The sequence below is a fragment of the Diadema antillarum genome, unplaced genomic scaffold (genome assembly GCF_040938485.1).
Source record: "Diadema antillarum isolate AM-2024a unplaced genomic scaffold, OU_Dant_1.0 seq00000780_RagTag, whole genome shotgun sequence".
Taxonomy (NCBI): Eukaryota; Metazoa; Echinodermata; class Echinoidea; order Diadematoida; family Diadematidae; genus Diadema; species Diadema antillarum.
In genome coordinates, this window is record NW_027271668.1 from 93,927 (window position 1) to 114,557 (window position 20,631).

Below are 20,631 nucleotides of genomic sequence, written 5' to 3' on the forward strand. Positions count from 1 at the left end.
ATTTAACATGGCCAAATAGCAAACATATTCAGGTAACCAACCAAAACAAAAAAAAACAAACAAACAAACATTGTTATGCTCATTTATGCACAAAATTATGAAAGCACATTTATGTCAAGTACAGTCCAAATACAGACATCTTGAGAATGTAAAACAGCATTGGAGACAGACATTTCAAAACTCTTCTTGCAGAACTACTAATTGGGATGTTATTTTATTCATTAGCTTTAACAGTGCACACACACATAATATACATACACACAAACACACATACGAATCAGTTCTTACTTGGTACAAAATCTTATTTCCCTCAAGTAATGTATAAAATGCCGTCACTAACTCAGCGAATTACCACAACTGATTGGATTTGATGTCTGCCATGTTACCATAAATTTCCCCCAGGCCACTTTTAAAGTGGAAAAAGTTGTACAACATGGGTCTTCTAGATGCTTGACATCAACAGTATGTCCATGCAATAAGCAAGTTGGCAGAATTCCGTACAAGGTTCAAAGGTTACAAAATAATACATGTACAATGATATAAAAGAGGAAAGTTGAAGACACACAAAAGTGTCTCTATACTTTGTACGCAGAGTATATCCCTACAATGTGTTACACCAAATAGATGACATCGGATGTCCCCTACAGGAATTTCTTTCAATTTGCAGACGTGGGGGGGGGGGGGGGGGGGGGATATCTGGAGGCCCTGAGATTGAAGAGAAGGGGGGATATCTGGTAGTCTTTTAAATCCAGTCTTTTTTCATGATAAAGGTTACACTACAGTTCTAAACGCCCTTCCAGCTGAAGAGACAATTCGTCCTTGATGAGATGATTGGAATTTGCGAGGTCAAAGTTCAGGTTGAGGGTTCAACACAACTCAGAACTTTTTTTTCTTTTTTTTTGCGTGTGGGTCTGTGTCTGTGTGTGTGTGTGTGTGAGTCTCTCTCTCTCTCTCTCTCTCTCTCTCTCTGTTGTGCATGCGTTATTAAGGAATGAAAATCTGATGCAATCTTCTCTGACAGATACAAACGGATGCGTGTATTTTTAAGTTTTTTCTTTCATCCATTGCTTGGGGTCACACGATTATAACCTTCCTATTCCATTAAAAGGAAAGAAAAAAAAACCAAACGTTATTATTGAGCAAAACAAAATGGATGCATAATTAAACAGTATATAAGTTCTGGACTGACAACAACATAATTGGACAAAGTGACGACAGAATGACTTGCTAGTCTTGCTTACTTGACACTGCCAGTGCTTCATATATATATATATATATATATATATATATATAACTGACACAGTATATATGTATATATATATTGGTCAAATTTGACTTGATTTCATTCTTTAGTTTGAAAAAGTGTGAACTAATCAGGAATTCCTATTCATGTGAGTCAACCTCATTGCCCTCCAAGTTGCAAAACAAACTAGTGGCAGTACACCGCCAAAAGTATACCCATATGACAAGAGGAATAATCAAATGTTGAACATATTTTATTTCACGAACAATCCTCGATATCCATCACAATCACATACATGGGTACATGAAATAATTTAGTAAAAGGCATAGATTTTTCAATCATTTATCATTACCCGAATTGCTTGAAGCGTGTTTAAAAAATAAAGTTCAAATTCATGTGTTGTTATTTATTAGTTTCAAGCTACAATTGATCCTATGCATGAATAAATGTTTTGATACAACCAAGTGAGTATAAGGCCCATGAAAGAGGGATAACACGAGAGAGAGAGAGAGAGAGAGAGAGAGAGAGAGAGAGATGATTCGATTGTCTATTCGCTGCACGACATCACTAAACAATTCTTCACATTGAGCAATACCGTCAAACAGTGCAGCACATTCATGTCACTATACACACAGTGGCGTATCTAGGGAAAACGGCGCCCGGGGCAAGCGCGAAAATTGCGCCCCTAATTTCTGAAAGAATGTTCAACCCAGAGCGGGTTGATAGATAGAGTTGCGACACCGGAAGTTCGCGCTGATTGGTCAATCCCTCAAAATAGTTCCCCCTGGTCGTATGATGTCGATAAGACCTTAGAAAACCGCGTACCGTATTATGACGCAAACAATGCATTCATTGTCATTTTGCTCCGTGGCTCGCGCAAAGTAGAGTTACGCGCTCCGCGCATGGGTTTTGCGCGAGAGTGCAAAATAGCTTCACCTCGTCGTCATAACAACAATAAAGACCCACAGCCCGGGATTTTGAATTACAACAACAATTGTAAAGGAGTGGGACTACATGATATTTCCGTCCTTACATTTTGACGTTCGCCCATCAACATCATCCAGGAGCGTTAAAACAACTCTGAAAATATTTCGTCCTTTCCGGTTGTTTGCATCCGTTTCCTTGACTTCGACAGTTAGTACTCCTTTTTCTACTTCACTAAGTTTACATGACTGCCGTAAAGACAGCAGAGACTCCAACTCTCCCGCTTTCGACGGGAGTCTCCCGCCGAAAGCCCATTTTTGCAGAATCTCCCGTTCTCCCGCTTGAGTTCTAATTTCTCCCGCTTGAAATGATTTTTTACTTAATTTCATTGTATGTTGAAAATTTAGCCTTAGATAGCGCGAGAGAGCATCTAGAACCCTAGACAACAAGGGATTCGCGCTCGTGATGTGCTCTTCGCGCACTTCAAGTTGGAGTCTCCCGTTTGCTAGGGGTTTCAGGCAGGAAAATCTCCAGATCAGAAGGTGCTTGGGGTTGGAGTCTCTGAGACAGGACATTTTTCTCAACAAGTCACACTCCCGTCGCAAGCAACAATGGTATCTCACACTGCCGCTGGGTCTGAGTACTGTGCGCCTATGTGAAAACCCTGTAGAAATAATTCGTCGACATCGACGACCAGGGGGAACTATTTGACGTGACCTTTGTACCCCAGTGTCGCAACTCTATCTATCAACCCGCTCTGGTTCAACCCAAACCCCATCCCGGTAGTGACTTTAAAAAAAGTCTACATGATATGCTTTTCAAGCACAGGTGCATGGTCCCGGTGTTTTAGTCAAATGCGTACGCGGGCGCACGGCGCAAGTTTCCTATAGAGACCTACGCTATCGCCAGGGCTCCTCTCTAGCGCTTACGCTTTGGCACACGTCTCCGAGTCCGAAGAAGTCCGATTCACTGTAGTCAGTGGTCGGATCACAGTTCGGCTCATGATTCGGGTGAGGGGGAAGACAGCTTTAGCAAAGTTCTTTTGTGATGTCATGATAACAAGCACATACGCACGCACCACGGCATTACTACAGACTGCGCGATGCGCAGAGAAGTCAACGCAGGCAACGTTACTTAGCAACAACTACACACTTTACTCTTGATGACAGCTCAACAGCGCCCTCTACACCACCGGGACTATGCCCCTTTAAAAGGGGTCTTTTGAGGGTGATTTAAATGTAATATATTTTTGTATTTCAGCTTACAAAACATGGAATTCTTGTCATTTTTTGCTTATTAAATCTTACAATACTAATCAAAATATAGTGACGGCCTTATAGATAAGGGTTTATTCCAACAAACTGAGGACTTGAAAAATACTCTAAATTAGTACGCGCGAGTGAGCCGAAATTTGTATATTTCCCCGTCATCATCACGTTTTGTTCTTACTTCTTTTTTTTTTTTTTGATAAATTTTGGCGAGCGCAGCGAGCGAGCCGAAAATTTTTGTATATAAGCTAACAAAACATGGAATTCTTGTCATTTTTTGGTTATCAAATCTTACAATTCTAATCAAGATATAGTGACGGCCTTATAAATAACGATTTGTACCATCAAAATGAGGACTTGAAAAAATACTCTAAATTAATACGAGCGAGTGAGCCGAAATTTGTATATTTACGCGTCATCATCACGTTTTGTTCTTTTTTTTTTTGATAAATGTTAGCGAGCGCAGCGAGCGAGCCGAAAAATTTTTTATTCCAGCTTACAAAACATAAATCAAACAAGTTTGATTTGTTTCGTCATATTTTCTATGTGCTTGTAAATATCTGTAAATAAATTGTATTATAATGTAAATAGCACCAGTCTGCAAGAATCTTCAGTCTATTGAAGGAGGCAGACTTAATCAGAAGAAGAAGAAGAAGAAGAAGAAGAAGAAGAACATGGAATTCTTGTCATTTTTTGCTTATTAAATCTACAATTTCCATCATGATAAAGTGACGGCCTTATAACGATTTATACCAACAAACTGAGGACTTGTAAAAATACTCTAAATTAGTACAAGCGAGTGAGCCGAAATTTGTATATTTCTGCGTCATCATTAGCTTTTGTTCTTATCTTGTTTGATTTGGGGTTTTGTTGCGCCTCCCCCCCCCCCCCTATGTTCGAAACCGTTGGCGCCCTCTTTTAATCCAATCGGCAATCGCTTCGGAGCGGAAGAAATTGCAGCCGCTTCTCCGTGTAACATTTTGCCTGCTAAATATAAAATAGCATGTGTGAACACAATAGACATTGTCATTTTGTCCGCGTCATCATCACGTTTTGTTCTTATCTCTCTTTTTTTTGTGATAAATTTTGGCGAGCGAGCGCAGCGAGCTAGCCGAAATTTTTTGTATTACCACTTACAAAACATGGAATTCTTGTGTGAAGACAATAAACATTGTCATTTTGTCCGCGTCATCATCATGTTTTGTTTTTAATCTTGTTTGATTTGGTTTTCTGCCCCCCCCCCCCCCCCCGGTCCGGGCGAGGATATTTTTCTTCTTCTTCTTCTTCTTCTTCTTCTTTTTTCTTCTTCGTTTTTTCCCCCCGTTTTTGGCGCCCCCAAGGAGTGGCGCCCGGGGCACGTGCCCCCCTTGCCCCCCCCCCCCCGATACGCCACTGACTACACACCATGACTATTTCCTAAAATTTTCAAAGTTCATTACAGATTGAGTGAAAGATGGAGGGAAGGATAGAGGGAGAGATCAGTGGCGTATCTAGGAAAAACGACGCCCGGGGCAAGCGCGGAAATCTACGCCCCTCAATTTCTGAAAAAGTGTTCAACCCCAACCCCATCCTGGTAGGGACTTTATGCTTTTGGATGCTTTTTCAAGCACTTAAAAGGGGTCTTTTTGAGAGTGATTTAAATCGTGATAAGTTTTGGCGAGCGAGCGCAGCGAGCGAGCCGCAAATTTTTGTGTTTCAGCTTACAAAACATGGAATTCTTGTCTTTTTTTGCTTAATAAATCTTACAATTCTAATCAAGATATAGTGACGACCTTATAGATAACGATTTATATCAACAAACTAAAATACTCCAACTTAGTACGTGCGAGTGAGCCGAAGTTTGCATATTTCCGCGTCATCATCACGTTTTGTTCTTATCTTTTTTTTTGTGACAAATTTTGGCGAGCAAGCGCAGCGAGCGAGCCGAAAATTTATTGTATTTCAGCTTACAAAACATGGAATTCTTATTCTTGTCATTTTTTTGCTTATTAAATCTTACAATTCTAATCAAGATGTAGTGACGGCCTTATAGATAACGATTTATACCAACAAACTAAAATACTCCAACTCAGTACGCGCGAGTGAGCCGAAATTTGCATATATCTGCGTCATCATCACGTTTTGTTCTTATCTTTTTTTTTGTGACAAATTTTGGCGAGCGAGCGCAGCGAGCGAGCCGAAAATTTTTGTATTTCAGCTTACAAAACATGGAATTCTTGTCATTTTTTTGCTTATTAAATCTTACAATTGTAATCAAGATATAGTGACGGCCTAATAGATAACCTAACGATTTATATACCAACAAACTGAGGGGTTAAAGAAATACTCTAAATTACTATGCGCGAGTGAACAAACTGAGGACTTGAAAAAATACTTCATCTTAGTACGCGCGAGTGAGCCGAAATTTGTTTATTTCCGCGTCATCATCACGTTTTGTTCTTATCTTCTTCTTTTTTTGATAAACTTTGGCGAGCGAGCGCAGCGAGCTAGCCGAAAATTTTGTATTTCAGCTTACAAGACATGGAATTCTTGTCATTTTTTTACTTACTAAATCTCACAATTCCAATCACGATAATAGTGACGGCCTTTACTTAGATAACGATTTATACCAACAAACAGAGGACTTAAAAAAATACTCTAAATTAGTACGAGCAAGTGAGCCGAAATTTGTATATTTCCGCGTCATCGTTACGTTTTGTTCTTATTTTGTTTTATTTTTTGCGCCCCCCCCCCCCCCCATGTTCGAAACCGTTGCCGCCCTCCTTTGATCCAATCGGCGATCGCTTCAGAACGAAAGAAATTGCAGCCGCTGCTCCGTGTGACATTTTGCCTGCTAAATATAAAATGACATGTGTGAACACAATATACATTGTCATTTTGTCCGCATCATCTTCATGTGTTGTTTTTATCTTGTTTGACTTGGTTTTCTGCCCCCCCCCCCCCCCCCACGTCCGGGCGAGGGTTTTTTCTTCTTTTTCTTTTTCTTCTTCTTCTTCTTCTTCTTCTTCCTTTTCTTCCCCTTTTTTTCTTTTTTTTCCTTCTTCTTCGTTTTTTTTTTCGTTTTTTCGTTTTTGGCGCCCCCAAGGAGTGGCGCCCGGGGCACGTGCCCCCCTTGCCCCCCCCCCCCCCTAGATACGCCACTGGGAGAGAGTAATAGTAAGAAATACAAGAAAGCTATCAAAAAACCTCCAAGCCTTTTTTTTTCAGAGGACAATGGGCATTTTTTCTACTAGCGGCAAAAGTAAATGGATGGAAAGAAAAAGTACAGGAAAAGAAAACTGAAACAATCTGAACGCTGGATATAATAACATTGATATCTACACAAATTATTAGATAAGATTAATATATACATTATCATTAGGCCTACTTTTATTATAATGTTGTTATAACTATTTCCATTGTTTCGATGTAGATATTGATTCATCCAGGTGGTATGATGATATCGCGGAGAGAAGAGTGTCGTGACTCGTCCGAGTCACTTCTTCAACTCTGGCTGGCTGGCGAGCATGCACCCATGATGGGGGATGGGCGATGTTTTCACCCGAGGGTGAATCATTTTGTTGTTGTTTTTTCGTTTTACTCACGGAACTTACTAATTGTACAAGCCCTGCTTTTTGTGCAAGTTCCTTCCATAATTCCCCACCACCATATTCCTTACTAGAGAGGGCCATTTAAACTCACAGTGAATTCATGATGATCAGCTACGTAAATCACGTGTATTTACATGACTGTGTTTGCAGGTGCTGCTCATGTACTATACTTTTGTATTATTATTTGCATATTTTGTATCAGTACTTCATGACATTTCACCTTCTTGTATAAATCAATTATTCTGCTGTGCAATTATTTTGTATTATTTAGTTATGGAAAATATAATGAAATTGAATAAAATGAATGGAAATATCCGTGATAGTCACAAGTAGATCTAGTCGACAACAGATTTTATTGCGCATCAGTATTTACATTGCAATATAACACTGCATATTTGTCTGCATATCTCATTATCGCCTTTGAGGGTAAAATTTGGTTATCTTCATGTTACTTAAACTTAACATCAAAACTTGTAGAAATAGTCGAACAAATCTAAGTGCGCATCATTATTTCCATTGCTATACCAACATATAATTTTGTCTGCAAATCTATTGCCTTTGAGGGTTGAATTTGGTTATCTTCATGTTATTAAAACTTAACATCAAAACTTTTCTTGATCATCTACCTTGTTGAAATTCAGATTGTGATATACCACACCTACAGACCGGAAATACTTTACAAAACTGCAAAACTATGAAACACTATAAGCATTTTTTTGTCAGCAAAAATACATATTAATCACACAAATTTAAGTCGAACACATCGTTTATAAATGAGTACAAATACCGCCAATCAAGAGTACATGATGTAAATAAGGTATTTGCGATAAATGTGTTGCTATAGAGGAAGTTGAGGTACAAATTGGACCATAAATCCCAATTAAGTCACGCAGGCACATCATACAAACGTGTATAAGTTGGTGCTATATGTTGGTATGAAATGGTATGAAATAAACACAAGAACTCGTCGAATATACAAGGCAACATCAGGGGGGCGTTTCATCAACGAGTTCGTCGGGGGTTTTCACCGACGAATTTGCTATCAGCCAATCAGACGCAAGGATTTACACTGACAACTGTTAAAAGCTAATGAAATTCTTGGTCTGATTGGCTGATAGCAAATTCGTCGGTGAAAACTCCGACGAACTCGTTGATGAAACGCCCCCCTGAGCGTTTTTCATATCGACCTTAATTACATGTACACCAGTGACGGCTCCAAACATATTATTTTCATTGTTACTCTTTCACATGACGAATATGTAACTTGTTTATCTTGATGGGATTGTAGTCGGAAATGGCTACTGTTTACAATAATTTATTTTTAGATAAACACTGACACTAAGTCTCCCCGGTTCTCCCTGGATCTCCCCAGATCACCATGTAGATCCTTAAGGATCCGTGTTTCGACTGGGGCCTTATTGCTGCCAGTCAAGTTGGGGCCCAGTCACATATAAACACAATTTCTCAAGGAGATATATGGTGATCCGGGGAGATCCGCGAAGATCCGGGATAGTTTCGACCTCGATGAAGTGTCGACGAGCATTGACATGACTGTACACACGGTATCAACACGGCAGCTACACGGATAAGGCCGGAAGAGCGCGGAGTTTACACGGACAAACACAGCATCTACCCGGATCAACACGGCAGCTACACGGTAGCCACACGGACCATTATTCTGACATTGTCATGTCAAGTATTCCAAGGCGGACAAGGCATGTTAAATGAAAACAATAATCCATTACTTTCAAATGTGATATTCCTACGCATCAGAAGAAGGGGAGAGTTTTAAGACTAACACAATCACATTTTTCTAGAACGGACTGGTGATTTAAATTTTAATCGGAATTACTGATTTAACCGTAAATCGTTTGCCTATATTGAAATTAAAATCATCTTCACGTTAAGTTTTGCTTTTATTCCTAAATTCTCTGCTCTGACGCAATGTGATACGAGCACGGTCTAGCGGTGACTAAACTTGAGAAGGATTTCGTTGTCTGGCTTGGTTACAATCTGAAAGACGGGGCGGGCTCCCTTCACTACGCTGACGCTAAACCTGCGAAAAATCCGTGCCGCCGCGCTCCGCATTTCGTCCATGGCGAATTGCTGCCCGATGCAGTTGCGAGCTCCGGCCGAGAAGGGGAGGAAGGCGAAAGGGTCTCGCTTGTCGACGTTTGCCCTCTCGAAGCGTTCAGGTTTGAAATCCCTGTGGTCGTCCCCCCAGACATCCGGGTTGTGATGGAGCTGGTAGTTGTTCACCTGCACGTCGGTTCCCGCGGGAATAGTGAGTCCATTTATTTTTAGCGGTTCCTTCAGCACACGACCTGGTGGGACGTTTAAGAATAGGCGCATCGATTCCCTGAGACATTGCGTGGTGTAGGTCAGTTTTTTTAGATCTTCGCTGAAAATAAAAACAAAACACGATCCCCATCAATGACGGTATCTTACCAGTTATCTAATCATATTTATACAATGTCATGGCGATCTGCAAAGATCATTCATAATTATTACTTGAATTCCGAAAGCGTCAATTCATTGCTATTATTGTATTTTGGGGAGCAGTTGGCCAGGTCGTGTGGGACAAAACCCCGTCCGTTTCACGTATAACATTATTTCATAATTAATCATGTATGTGTTGATGATATGGAATCTTTGTGATGATGAACCTCATCATTATGTTTAATAGCATCTACATGCAATTTCAGTTCAAATTTACTCACTGATATCAACATGTATACATTATCATGCGCATACACATGCACACACACACACACACACACATTACAATTATATACATGTGTGTGTGCCTATGTGTGTGTGTGTGTGTGAGAGAGAGAGAGTATGCGTGCTTATTCACATTTTTATAGTTGGTAATTCTGCTGTACTATTTTTATTTCATTGAATTTTGTTTAAAATGAAATTCGTGTCAGCTATTGCCATGTTATAATCCTTTATTTTCAAGTGTGGAAATGCTATATACTAAAGGGACTATCTTTGTCACAATGTACAGCAATACCAAACTAAAGTGTTGTTTTTTATTGATTTGTTGTGGTTTTTTTTTCAACAAATCTTGATGGACGGGTTTTTTGCCAACTCTGTCACAATCGCGCAACACAATCTGTATGTGAATCCGTCGAACTTACTATCGAACGCTGTCGTCATCTCGTCCTGCGAACAGTGTGTCGACCTCCTCCTGAACTCGGGCCTGTTCTTCGGAATGCTGGGCCATGATGTACAGAAACCACGTGAGGGAGCTTCCAGTGGTGTCCGTGCCGGCGAAAATGAACGTATTTACCTGTAATGTCATCAAAACGAAAGGCAAACCCATGGCTACTTATTTCAAGACGAACCTTTTTCAATATTTTAGAATATAGGCCCTACATTGTATAATCAAGAACCAACTCATAATCGTGATTAATATCTATCGTCTATCATCATTATTCCCGACTTTCCCAGTTTCCCACACTCTTTGTAGTTGTAAGCTTTCACCCCCTCCCCCCTTATTTTCCCCCTTTCTCTCAGAGGTATTATACAAGCATAGTCTTTTGAGTGGGTACCTCCACTGTTTTTCGCAGAGAGTAAAAAATATAGAGTGTATGTTCTTTTTTTTTAATGTACTGATCATGTAGACATGAACATGTTGTTATCCCTGTCTGACTATGTATATTCTAAACGACTCGCATGTCAAATCTATCATATTGTTTCTTGTACATTCTGTTGAAAAAAAAGTGAAAAATAAAATAAAGTTTGAATTTGGATTGATTCGTAGCGCTGGAATGGTAACTAGTATAAAGAATCATATTTCTTCATCTGTATATTATTGCCGTAAATATTTTCCACCAAAAAAGCATTTATCCTATTCCTAAGAAAAACTGATCCGATATCAGACCCTCCTTCAGGCTTTTTGGGTTTGCAAGCTTGACTTTCACCTTTGAATAAAGATTTAATCTAAACATCTGGTGATTTGAAGCCAACGAAGAAACAAATAACATAAAAAGGAGCTGAAAAGTACCTCATCACGTATTTCCTTCTCACTCAGTCCATTGCCATTCGAATCTCTTGCTAGCAGCAATGTATCCAGAAAATCCATCGCTCTCTTCTCAGGCTTCAGAAAAAGACAGAAATAAAAAAAAACAATGTAATAACTAACTTGTATGGCTAACATTGTATTCGCTTCTACGGCAAACTGAAATGGTTATACATTTTATACATTCAAGAAGAGAAGCCATCGGTAGAGCCTATGCGTTTTTATGTTTGGATCCATGGGATCAGCACCAAACGCGCCAAAGTGCGCCTGTAAGACGACTGTAAGGATTTTCTTCTATGTATTTTTGGTAAAATTCTTAAAATTATAAAAAAGAAAGGTTCATGACTTATACAGCCCACATATCCTAAAGCTCACGAGCTCCACGCTTACGGCAACAACAACAACAACCACAACAACAACATCATCAACAACAACATCGTCATTAAAATGACCCACGAACTCGTCAATTATAGGCAAAGAAGCACGAGCTCGAGACTTGGCAAGAAAAGCCCACGACACCGACACTGCGTATATTAAGATCTATTTATATACCTCATATAGATTCCTCTCATCAGATTGGTTAAAAGTGGAGTCATGAAAATAGCTGTGCCCCATTCTTGATCAAAAACGTCATGACGTCAGATGCATGGCGCGTGTTTATGGGAAAAACGTTGGGTTAGGGTTTTTGGTTATGGTTAGGGTTAGGGTTAGGGTTAGGGTGGCCGCGCCCGGGGCATTGAATCAACTGTGCCCTGTAAATAGGTTTGGAGACACATAGATCGCTCATTCATTATGTACGCACCAATGATACGACCGCCGCGCCGCGCTGTCGATCAGCGTTGATTACGAGTGCTGCTTTTAGTCATTGTTTAATTCAGGTAACCTTTTAACCAATCAGATAAGAAGAATCTATATTTTCGTTATATAAAACAAATAATGACAGCTTGATATTCGGGGCACAGTTAAAATTATGTAGGCCCTCGGTGATGTGAAAACCATAACTATGCCCTCAGCTTCGCTTCGGGCATAGTTATGGTTTTGACATCACCTTGGGCCCATAATTTTAACTGTGCCCCTCATAGTAGTCATTATTTGTATAATAATGTCCGTCTTGCGGGCATTTTTCGCCTAGTGTCGTGCTCGTGGGTCTGCCTGTACTAGTGTCGAGCTGGGCCTGATTTGCGTAGAGTCTAGCTCGTGGCCCTGTAAAGCTCGTGGGCCTATTTCATTCGATGTCAAGCTTACTGGCGTCGTTCACTTTAGTTCTAGGACTGTATGATGTGTGGCCTGTATGACTCATAGGCGGTTTAACTCGTGGGATATGCGCCCGAGGAGGGAGGGGCGGGTGTTAATATTGACCCTGATATAGTCCCCCACCTGCATTGGCTGTGCAAAAGTTTACCAACAAGACTAGTGATGAGTGGCATTGATCGAATTAATACATCATAATCTCTCAGGTTACCTCTTTCTCCAAGGCATATCTTTGTCGCCGCTCTGCGACAATCTTATCGTGTATGCCATGCATGTAAGAACAACCCTCTTTCCACTCTCTGTTCTTGGAGGACAGCCAGAAGAAAAAGCCGTAGAACATCAAAGGATGGTACACTCTGCGAGAAAACATTTTTATGGTGATGATATATAGGAAAAATGGGGGAATCCTGAGCATTAATTGCACGATTGATCCTTTTTTTTTTTGGTCTTTTTTAAAGTGAAGTTTCCTTGCATCTCTCCGCGGATTACTGGGCTATCATGATAATTATGATCTACAGCTTGTGGCAGTAGGAGAAGCAATGTAGGCCTACACGAGTCCATCGCATCGGTACGGTTCGGTTGATCTGCATTACTAGTAGCATGAGTAATACAAAAATGTTTTTATGTTTATGTAACTTTAAAAATCAAGGTGGCTTGACATACGACTACAAAAATGTCAGAAATGTTATGTTATTAGCAGAAATAGATATCACTGATGTGCGCCATATTTTGCAGTTTGTAGGAAGTACTAACTTAAAGCATATGCGTGCTTTCGTTCAGTATGTCCAGAGGACAAGAAGATTCACTCTAACACAAAATTTTGTTAGATATTAAGTACTAGTATATGTTTGATTTAATCATTCTGCACATTGCACACAACCCAGATGTTTGCTTTATATCTTAGCGTTGTTTTGTTTTTTGATTAATGTAAATTTGTGATAGAATTCGAGTTGAATACTCCCGACTAGGAATAATCACGAGCATCGGTCGAGCCCCTCTCGTGTATTGGAGTGGCCTAGGCAGGCGGACAGCCAATCACGGCCCCTCCTTGCTGAGAAGTCTGCTCAAGGTACCGAGCCGGGCTGGCCAGAAAATACGATCGTCGATTGGGCAGCTCGAACCGAGGCCAGTGAGGGAGATTTCATTTTGATACAACGTATTATCTTGAATTATTTATCAATAAAATGAAAATAATATAGGGTAAAATTTGAAAAATTTAAAGTGATTTTATGAATATTGATTTGGTGTAAATATTCCTTGAGGAATGATAAACGCCAAATAAATTCAAATAACAACAACAACAACATGCCCTTGTGAACGTCTTAACATGAATTTTCCAAGATTCCGATATCAATTTGACAGAAAATAAATGATTACTGCTTGGAGCAGGAGAACATTTATGTAAGGAGCAATTCGTCCGGATGTATTCATGCTTTGTGCAATATTGAAAGGAAGTCATACTGTAAAACTTGAACACAGTCTACAAAAGAATCTTCAGCGAATGAAGGACCCAGACTTCATCAGAAGAAAAAGGGGTAGTAGTAGTAGTAGTAGTACAGGTGGTGGTGATGGTAGTAGTTGGTAGAAGTGCAGAAGAAGAAGAAAAAGAGGAATAAGAAGAAAGAAAAATCACCTGTAGGCGCAGATATTCGTCAGCTTCTCCAAGACCTCCACTTCACGTGACTCCTTTTCCTGGCAATTTGATTGGTGGGAAAATGCGCAGCGGAGTATGACGTCAAGTGAAAGTAGTGACATGGTTTCATGTGTTTTGACCGGTTCCCCTCGGTCAGCAGCAACGTGAAGCTTGTCAATCAGGACATCCAAAGCCTCAATTAAAGAAACAATTCAGGCAAAGATAGTTGTGAACGAGGACCCTCTTAGATTTTCTTTAAGAAATTGACAAACAAAAAAATAACTTACAAAAATGCGTAAAGACAAACAAGTAAACCAATAAAAAAAAATACCAGAGAGATACATTGTCAGAATTCTAAGGAGCATGCTAACGTAAAAGTGTGTTAATTCTAAAGTGTTTGAAAGAATGAAAAAGGTAAAGTTCCACAGAGGAACCAGATGTAGAGCAATTTGCTTAGTCTTACTGGTATACACCTCACAAGGGGTTGATGAATGCTTGTTTCTGATGGTTTAAAGATAATAAAAAGTTTTGGTACCTCAAAAGTTCCCCTGAATTTCCGTGTTTCATGTTAAAGTACCTCTCATATTATAACTAACACTGTGAGACTTACTCGCCCCAAAGTGCTCTTATTTCTTAGTAATCATGCAACTAACTGCGACCAGCAGCCCCATACGCATAGCGTAATGGGGCTTCACATTGTAGCATTCAGGATTATGACAGATTTAGTATGGCGGGTAAATATCAACTTAAAATCCTAAAAATTCTTCAATTTGAAGACTTACCAATTAAGTTGAAATATTGAAAACAGGCTTCGGGCAACGTTTGGTTCTGCCAATAGTCCCTTTCTGTTCGAATTGATGACTGAATGTGACTCGGTCGAGAGGACCTTGGGAGAGCTACATACACTGATTACTACGGCCAGCGCATGCGCACACATCACATGCGAACAAATTTCAAATCCATGAACGAATAAGATATTTGTGTGCGCATGCCCTGGCCGTCAATTTAGTGTAGCTCTCCCAAGGTCCTCTCGATCGAGTCACATTCAGTCATCAATTCGAACAGAAAGGGACTAGCGACTATTGGCAAAACCAAACGTTGCCCAAAGCCTGTTATCAATACTTCAACTTAACTGGTAAGTCTTCAAATTGAAGAAATTTTTGGATTTTAAGTTGATATTTACCCGCAATACTAAATCTGTCATGATTCTAAATGCTACAATGCGAAGCCCCATTTAGCTATGCGTATAGGGCTGCTGGTGTTAGCTATGCGTATGGGGCCGCTGCACGCTGCTGGTCGCAGTTATCATGCAATAATGGTTTCGTACAATACGTGTACTACCTCGCTGCCGTACGGCGGCGGCTCTGGTACGAAACCATTATTGCATGATTACTAAGACATGAGAGCACTTTGGGGCGAGTAAGTCCCACAGTGTTAGTTATATGAAAGGTACTTTAACCTGAAACACAAACTAAGACAAGGAAATTCAGGGAAACTTTTGAGGTACCAAAACTTTGTATTATCTTTAAGTTGCCGGCCTAAATTTAACAATGGGGAGTTTTCGCTACAACACGGGAAGACCGAGAATACGCGGAAGCAATCACCTGTGACAGTCCCCGCACTATAAAGGACTCCAGTCCCCATATCTAAGCAGTTTCACTTTCCTGTGAGGACGGAGCTGTGGGGACAAGAATCTGATCACTGATTGGCTGACTGGCTGGCTGGCTCACTCCAGCCCAGCATCGGGACCGAACACTATATTTTCGAATACCGTACTCGTTTTCCACGGGACGGGGCGTTTCTCGGATTTGATCATGCGCAGAGGCAAATTCTGCACACGGCACTCTCAAATACCGGCTAGGTCGTGCTTGCAAAAACTCCCTATATTGGCCCCCGCGCGCGCAGCACAGCTTCATAACATGCAAGCATCCAAGCGGTCCGCTTCATAGCATCCTAAAGTACCCGGATGCGGACCCGGACGTAACACTTGTGTACTCTTAACGCGCTGCGCTTGGCCGTATCTAGCGCGCGCGTCCACCTAATCAGCGCAGCGGAAGGTACGTGCACAATCGCTGTACCCTACCCTACTAGGTGTCAGTACTAGCACATAATTAAGATCGTCGCCGTAACAACGCTTATAGCGTGCACATGTGTGATATCATGGAATCTATAGTGGCAATGCAAACGAAAAAAACAAACAAACATAGGCGTACGTGACCTTTTAAAAATATAACTTCGGTGAATCTAATCTGCAAACGTCAGTACATGTACTGTGGAAGGGGGCGGGTGCACAGAGATGTTGAACTTAACAACTCAATATTTTCTTGGCTCAAAGTCACATAATATATGTTCGCCATTCCATGTTTACGGAAGAGGAAATTTGATTTTGAACTTAGAACATTATGCAACTCCTACGCATGTATGTTTTCACGTAAAATAAGGAATAACTAACAACTGTAACAAGATAACTTTCAAGTCATTATTCAATTCAATTCAATTCAATTCAATCATCATCTTCAATGAAGCATTTGGAACAGAGTATATCTATGCTCTGGAATATTACCTAGAGCCTCTAGAATTTCAAGAGAAGAAATGGCAGTCTTTACAATGCTAAGTATTTTTTTTTTTGCGAATTGTACTTCAATTAATAGTCTTTTTCGGCATGAAGTGACATGTTAATTATGGCAATAATAAGAAAAATTGTTGAGCAAACTGCTGAAAGGACAAGTTCACCTTCATAGACATGTGGATTGAGTGAATGCGGCATTAGTAGAACACATCAGCGAAGGCTGGGGGCGAATCGGAAAATCCCTTCACTTACGAATTTTTGAAGTGTCTGCGCAGTCACTGCTGGGTGAAAAGACTACTACAGCTTGTGATGTCACATGATATATACAAAGATATAACGACAGTAAAAAGAAAATTTCACATGTTTTCACTTTTCTCGCATAATAATAGAGCACTTGACTTGCCTATTTTAGAAGGCAGGGGGGAATTATACTCCCCTAATTGTATCGTTAGAGAGTCGAGGGAATGTGTACTTTTTACCGAAAATTAAATTCTCTAAATATTTTTCTCTTGACGTTGTACACAATGACATCATAAACTGTAGTAGTCTTCTCATCGAGCAGTGATTGTGCAGAAGTTTCAAAAAATCATAACTTTTGACAGGATTGTCTGATTTCATTTTCTAAAACTTTCACTGATATGTTCTACTGATACTGCTGCATTCTCTCAATCCTTATGTGTATGAAGGTGCACAGTTCCTTTAAATACCCACCTCATTCATAACCACCAGGTATTGTTTCAAGACCTGAAAGTGAAATGATGGCGTGATGAGCGTCCGATGACGCTTCCAAATAGCGCCCTCTATTATAGCCAGTCCCTCGGTCCAGTCCTTGAAAACCTGATATAATTGAGACTAATTCAGAGAAAGAAAAAAAAAACAAAGAGAGAAATATCAATGAAAGTATAATACTATAAACATTATAACAAAAACAACGGTGTTAATGAAAAAAATTATCACAGTAACGATAAAAACTCTACTAGTATCTGTTAGAATCATTCACATAACGGCTTCCTTATTAGAGCCTGTAAATCTCAAGAATAAGTTGATGAACTATGAAACGTAGAAAAACGACTAAAAAATGCAAACAGGGGTTTGTCAGAATAAATTCATAGTCTGGTCTAGTACGTGTGTGTGTGTGCATATACATATAAACAGGGAGAGAAGAGAGGGTGTGTGTTCGGGGGACTTACCAAAATCTTGTGATGGCATCATATCAAATCGTTTAGCATACCAACCGACTGTTACAATTTCGGTTGTCATTTAAAAAAAAAAAAAAAAAAAAAACCCTCACAACGTGCAGAAAAGTTAAAAAGCCCCTATACGTCTCCTTGGGAGCACAATGTAATGGGATTCTGTTACGTTAACGTTATGGAGTCCATGAAAGCTAATCTGTAGTAATTGGGGCTTCAAACGAAGTTGTGAGATCAACTAAAAGATAAATTGTAACTACATTCACTTCATCATTCGTTAAAGTTAATGACCTAATTGCCTCAAACAGACAAAAAAAAACAACTTACATTTTCTTAAGCGTAAGTTTGAAGACATGACGGTAAAGTCAACATCTAATGAATTGTTATACATTTGATTCGTGCGTGTGTGTGTGTGTGTGTGTGTGTGTGTGTATTGAACACTGTTGAATACTGTAATTACTATATTTTTTCACGCTTAAACCTGACATTAAGATGTCACAACACAAACAAATCGACGCAAACGCACACGCATACACACACACACACATCCAAACCTCTACTTTAATGACTTACCCTCCCCTTCCCGCACATGCCAAACTCTTTTTGTTTTAAGTAATTAAAGATCCCATATTTCTTCCAGAGTGGTAAAGTTTTCTAGCTCTGACTATTGTAAAAACCCCATGCAAACCCATACGACATAACAAAAACATCAGAAAAAATCTATACCACTCATTGATTTTGATAAGTTTGTTTTATGCAGAGTCACGATGTTAAAACCTACTTTGTTATTTTCTCAATATGTATATTCTTTGTTGGAATTACCTCATGAGGACAAGAGGGATGGTTGAGCATTACTAGCGGTTTCCATCCCATCCAGAACACCAGAAGTCTCCGGTACTTGGTCACTGCTTCTTGCTCCCACTTAAAACCCGGCTCCATAAACCCTGGATCGAAGATGTTGCCATAGAGCCAGTGAGGCTTGGGCCCGGGAAGATGTCGTCGGATATACACTAGACGACGAAAAGTAGCGACCAGTGACAAGAGAAACTGGACAATCTTGAAACCAAAGAAGGATAAAACAACAGTTCCCAAAATGGTTGTAGTGAGCGACATTATGGCGTCTACAGCGCTTACACAAGTGCTCATTTTGCTTGTTCAGCTGTGCGTGCAATATGTGTGTGTACACCGGTATGTGTAATTCTACTCTGTATGCTATTAAACGTTAATGTGCATGTTTATGTGTTTTCCCTTTCTAGCCCGCACCCTCTGAAGATGTTAAGGCATTGTTCAAGTTCAAAGTGCCTTTTCGTGTTTGGTTTAGCCCAAGCAGGAAGTATCCTTGTTGGCCTGGGAGTGTGGTATTCCGCTTAGAGGTCGTGCCCTGCATTTCGAAAAAAAAAAATCGCACATCAGCTACAAATATCAGCATGATTATGTTCGCTGTATATTTTTTTGACATGATCGAGTGTCATTCGAATGTTTAATCCCTGTTAAACATAACCAAAACAGCAAACATATCCACCTGTTCAACAAGAATATCTTGTTATATTTGTTATTATGTTTATGCACAAAGAAAAGCGAATTATATTACGATGTACAAATACAGACGTCTCTAGAATGCAGAACAGCATTGCAGACGGACATTTCATTTTTTTTCATAACTATCAATTGGGATGTCATTGTATTAATTAGCTTTGACAGTTTTTATTAGCTTTAATTTGTCCGTAATTGACTGAAGAAAAAAAAATCTTATTTCATCCCTCAAGTAATGTGCAAAATTCTGTCACAACAGCAACAGCGAAATGTTAACAGATTCCATTCGATGTCTCTTATGTTGTCATGAATTTCCACCAGGCCCCGTTAGAAGTGGAAAATGTCGGTAACATGAGTCTAGTTGATGCTTGACATCAACAGTATGCCCATGCAATTAACCATTTGGCAGAATTCAGTACGAGGTTCAGAGGTTACAAAGATACAATGAAATATAAGAGGAAAATAAAGTCAAAGTGTCTTTATACTTTCTATATACGCAGAGTGTATAATCGCTACAATCTGCTGCGACAAAGAGGTTACATCGGAGGTCGCCTGCAGGAATTTATCTCAATTTGCAGCCGTTGGGGGAATCTTTCGAGACAGATTGAAGAGAGGGTGGGGGAGGAGTGTCAGGTATAGTCTTTAAATCCTAGTCTTGTTCGTTTTCATGATAAAGTTTTAAAGGGATGATATAATATTGGTAGAGATGAGAATTGGGCTTTTAACTTTTGTGTGATACCAAGAAACCACTTATGAAATAGTACATACCATACCATTCTTAGAGGAATTCAAGGTTTATTTGATGAAAATCTGTTTTGAAATGGCTGAGACATCAAAAAGCAAAGTAAAACAAAGCGATCGTAATAAAAGGTGCATGGGTCCCACCTTTTATAAGGATCTCTCTTTTTCGGATATCTCAGCAATTTCAAAACCAATTTTCATCAAATAAACATTGAATTCCTCTTGGAGTTATATGTTCTTTCATATTTCATAAAAGATTTCTCATTATCTCACCAAAAATGGTAGAAACCTCAAGTTAGGTCTCAACCAAAACTATACTATCCCTTTAAGTCCTAAACGCCCTGCCAGCTGAAGAGACGATTCATCCCATGAGATGATGGGAATTTGCGAGGTCAAAGTTCAGGTTGAGGGTTCAACCGACTAACAATTTCTGTGTGCATGTATGTGTGTGTGTGTGTGTGTGTGTGTGTGTGTGTGTGTGTAGGTTGTTATGGGATCAAAACATAATACCATCGTCACATGCAGATATGGGCAGATAACTGGTTTATAACTGACTGGCGTTTTTTCTTCCCCATCGCATCCATTGTTTACACCATCATAACCTTCCCCATCCCCTAAAAAAAAAAAAGGAAGAAAAAAAGTTATTTAGAAATGCTATTGTG

The 20,631-nt window shown here is 39.7% G+C and overlaps 1 protein-coding gene across 1 annotated transcript; it reads right to left on the reverse strand.

Annotated features, from left to right (window-relative positions):
- Positions 1 to 8,987: 8,987 nt before the first annotated feature.
- On the reverse strand, positions 8,988 to 18,808 carry LOC139739034 (ultra-long-chain fatty acid omega-hydroxylase-like). Its single transcript, XM_071649648.1, has 7 exons — positions 18,518 to 18,808; positions 17,217 to 17,357; positions 13,937 to 14,130; positions 12,515 to 12,659; positions 11,038 to 11,130; positions 10,169 to 10,320; positions 8,988 to 9,426 (listed from the first exon to the last, which is right to left on the reverse strand). The coding sequence occupies exons 1-7, from the start codon at positions 18,806 to 18,808 to the stop codon at positions 8,988 to 8,990; spliced, it is 1,455 nt and encodes a 484-aa protein (XP_071505749.1).
- Between the last annotated feature and the right edge of the window lie 1,823 nt (positions 18,809 to 20,631).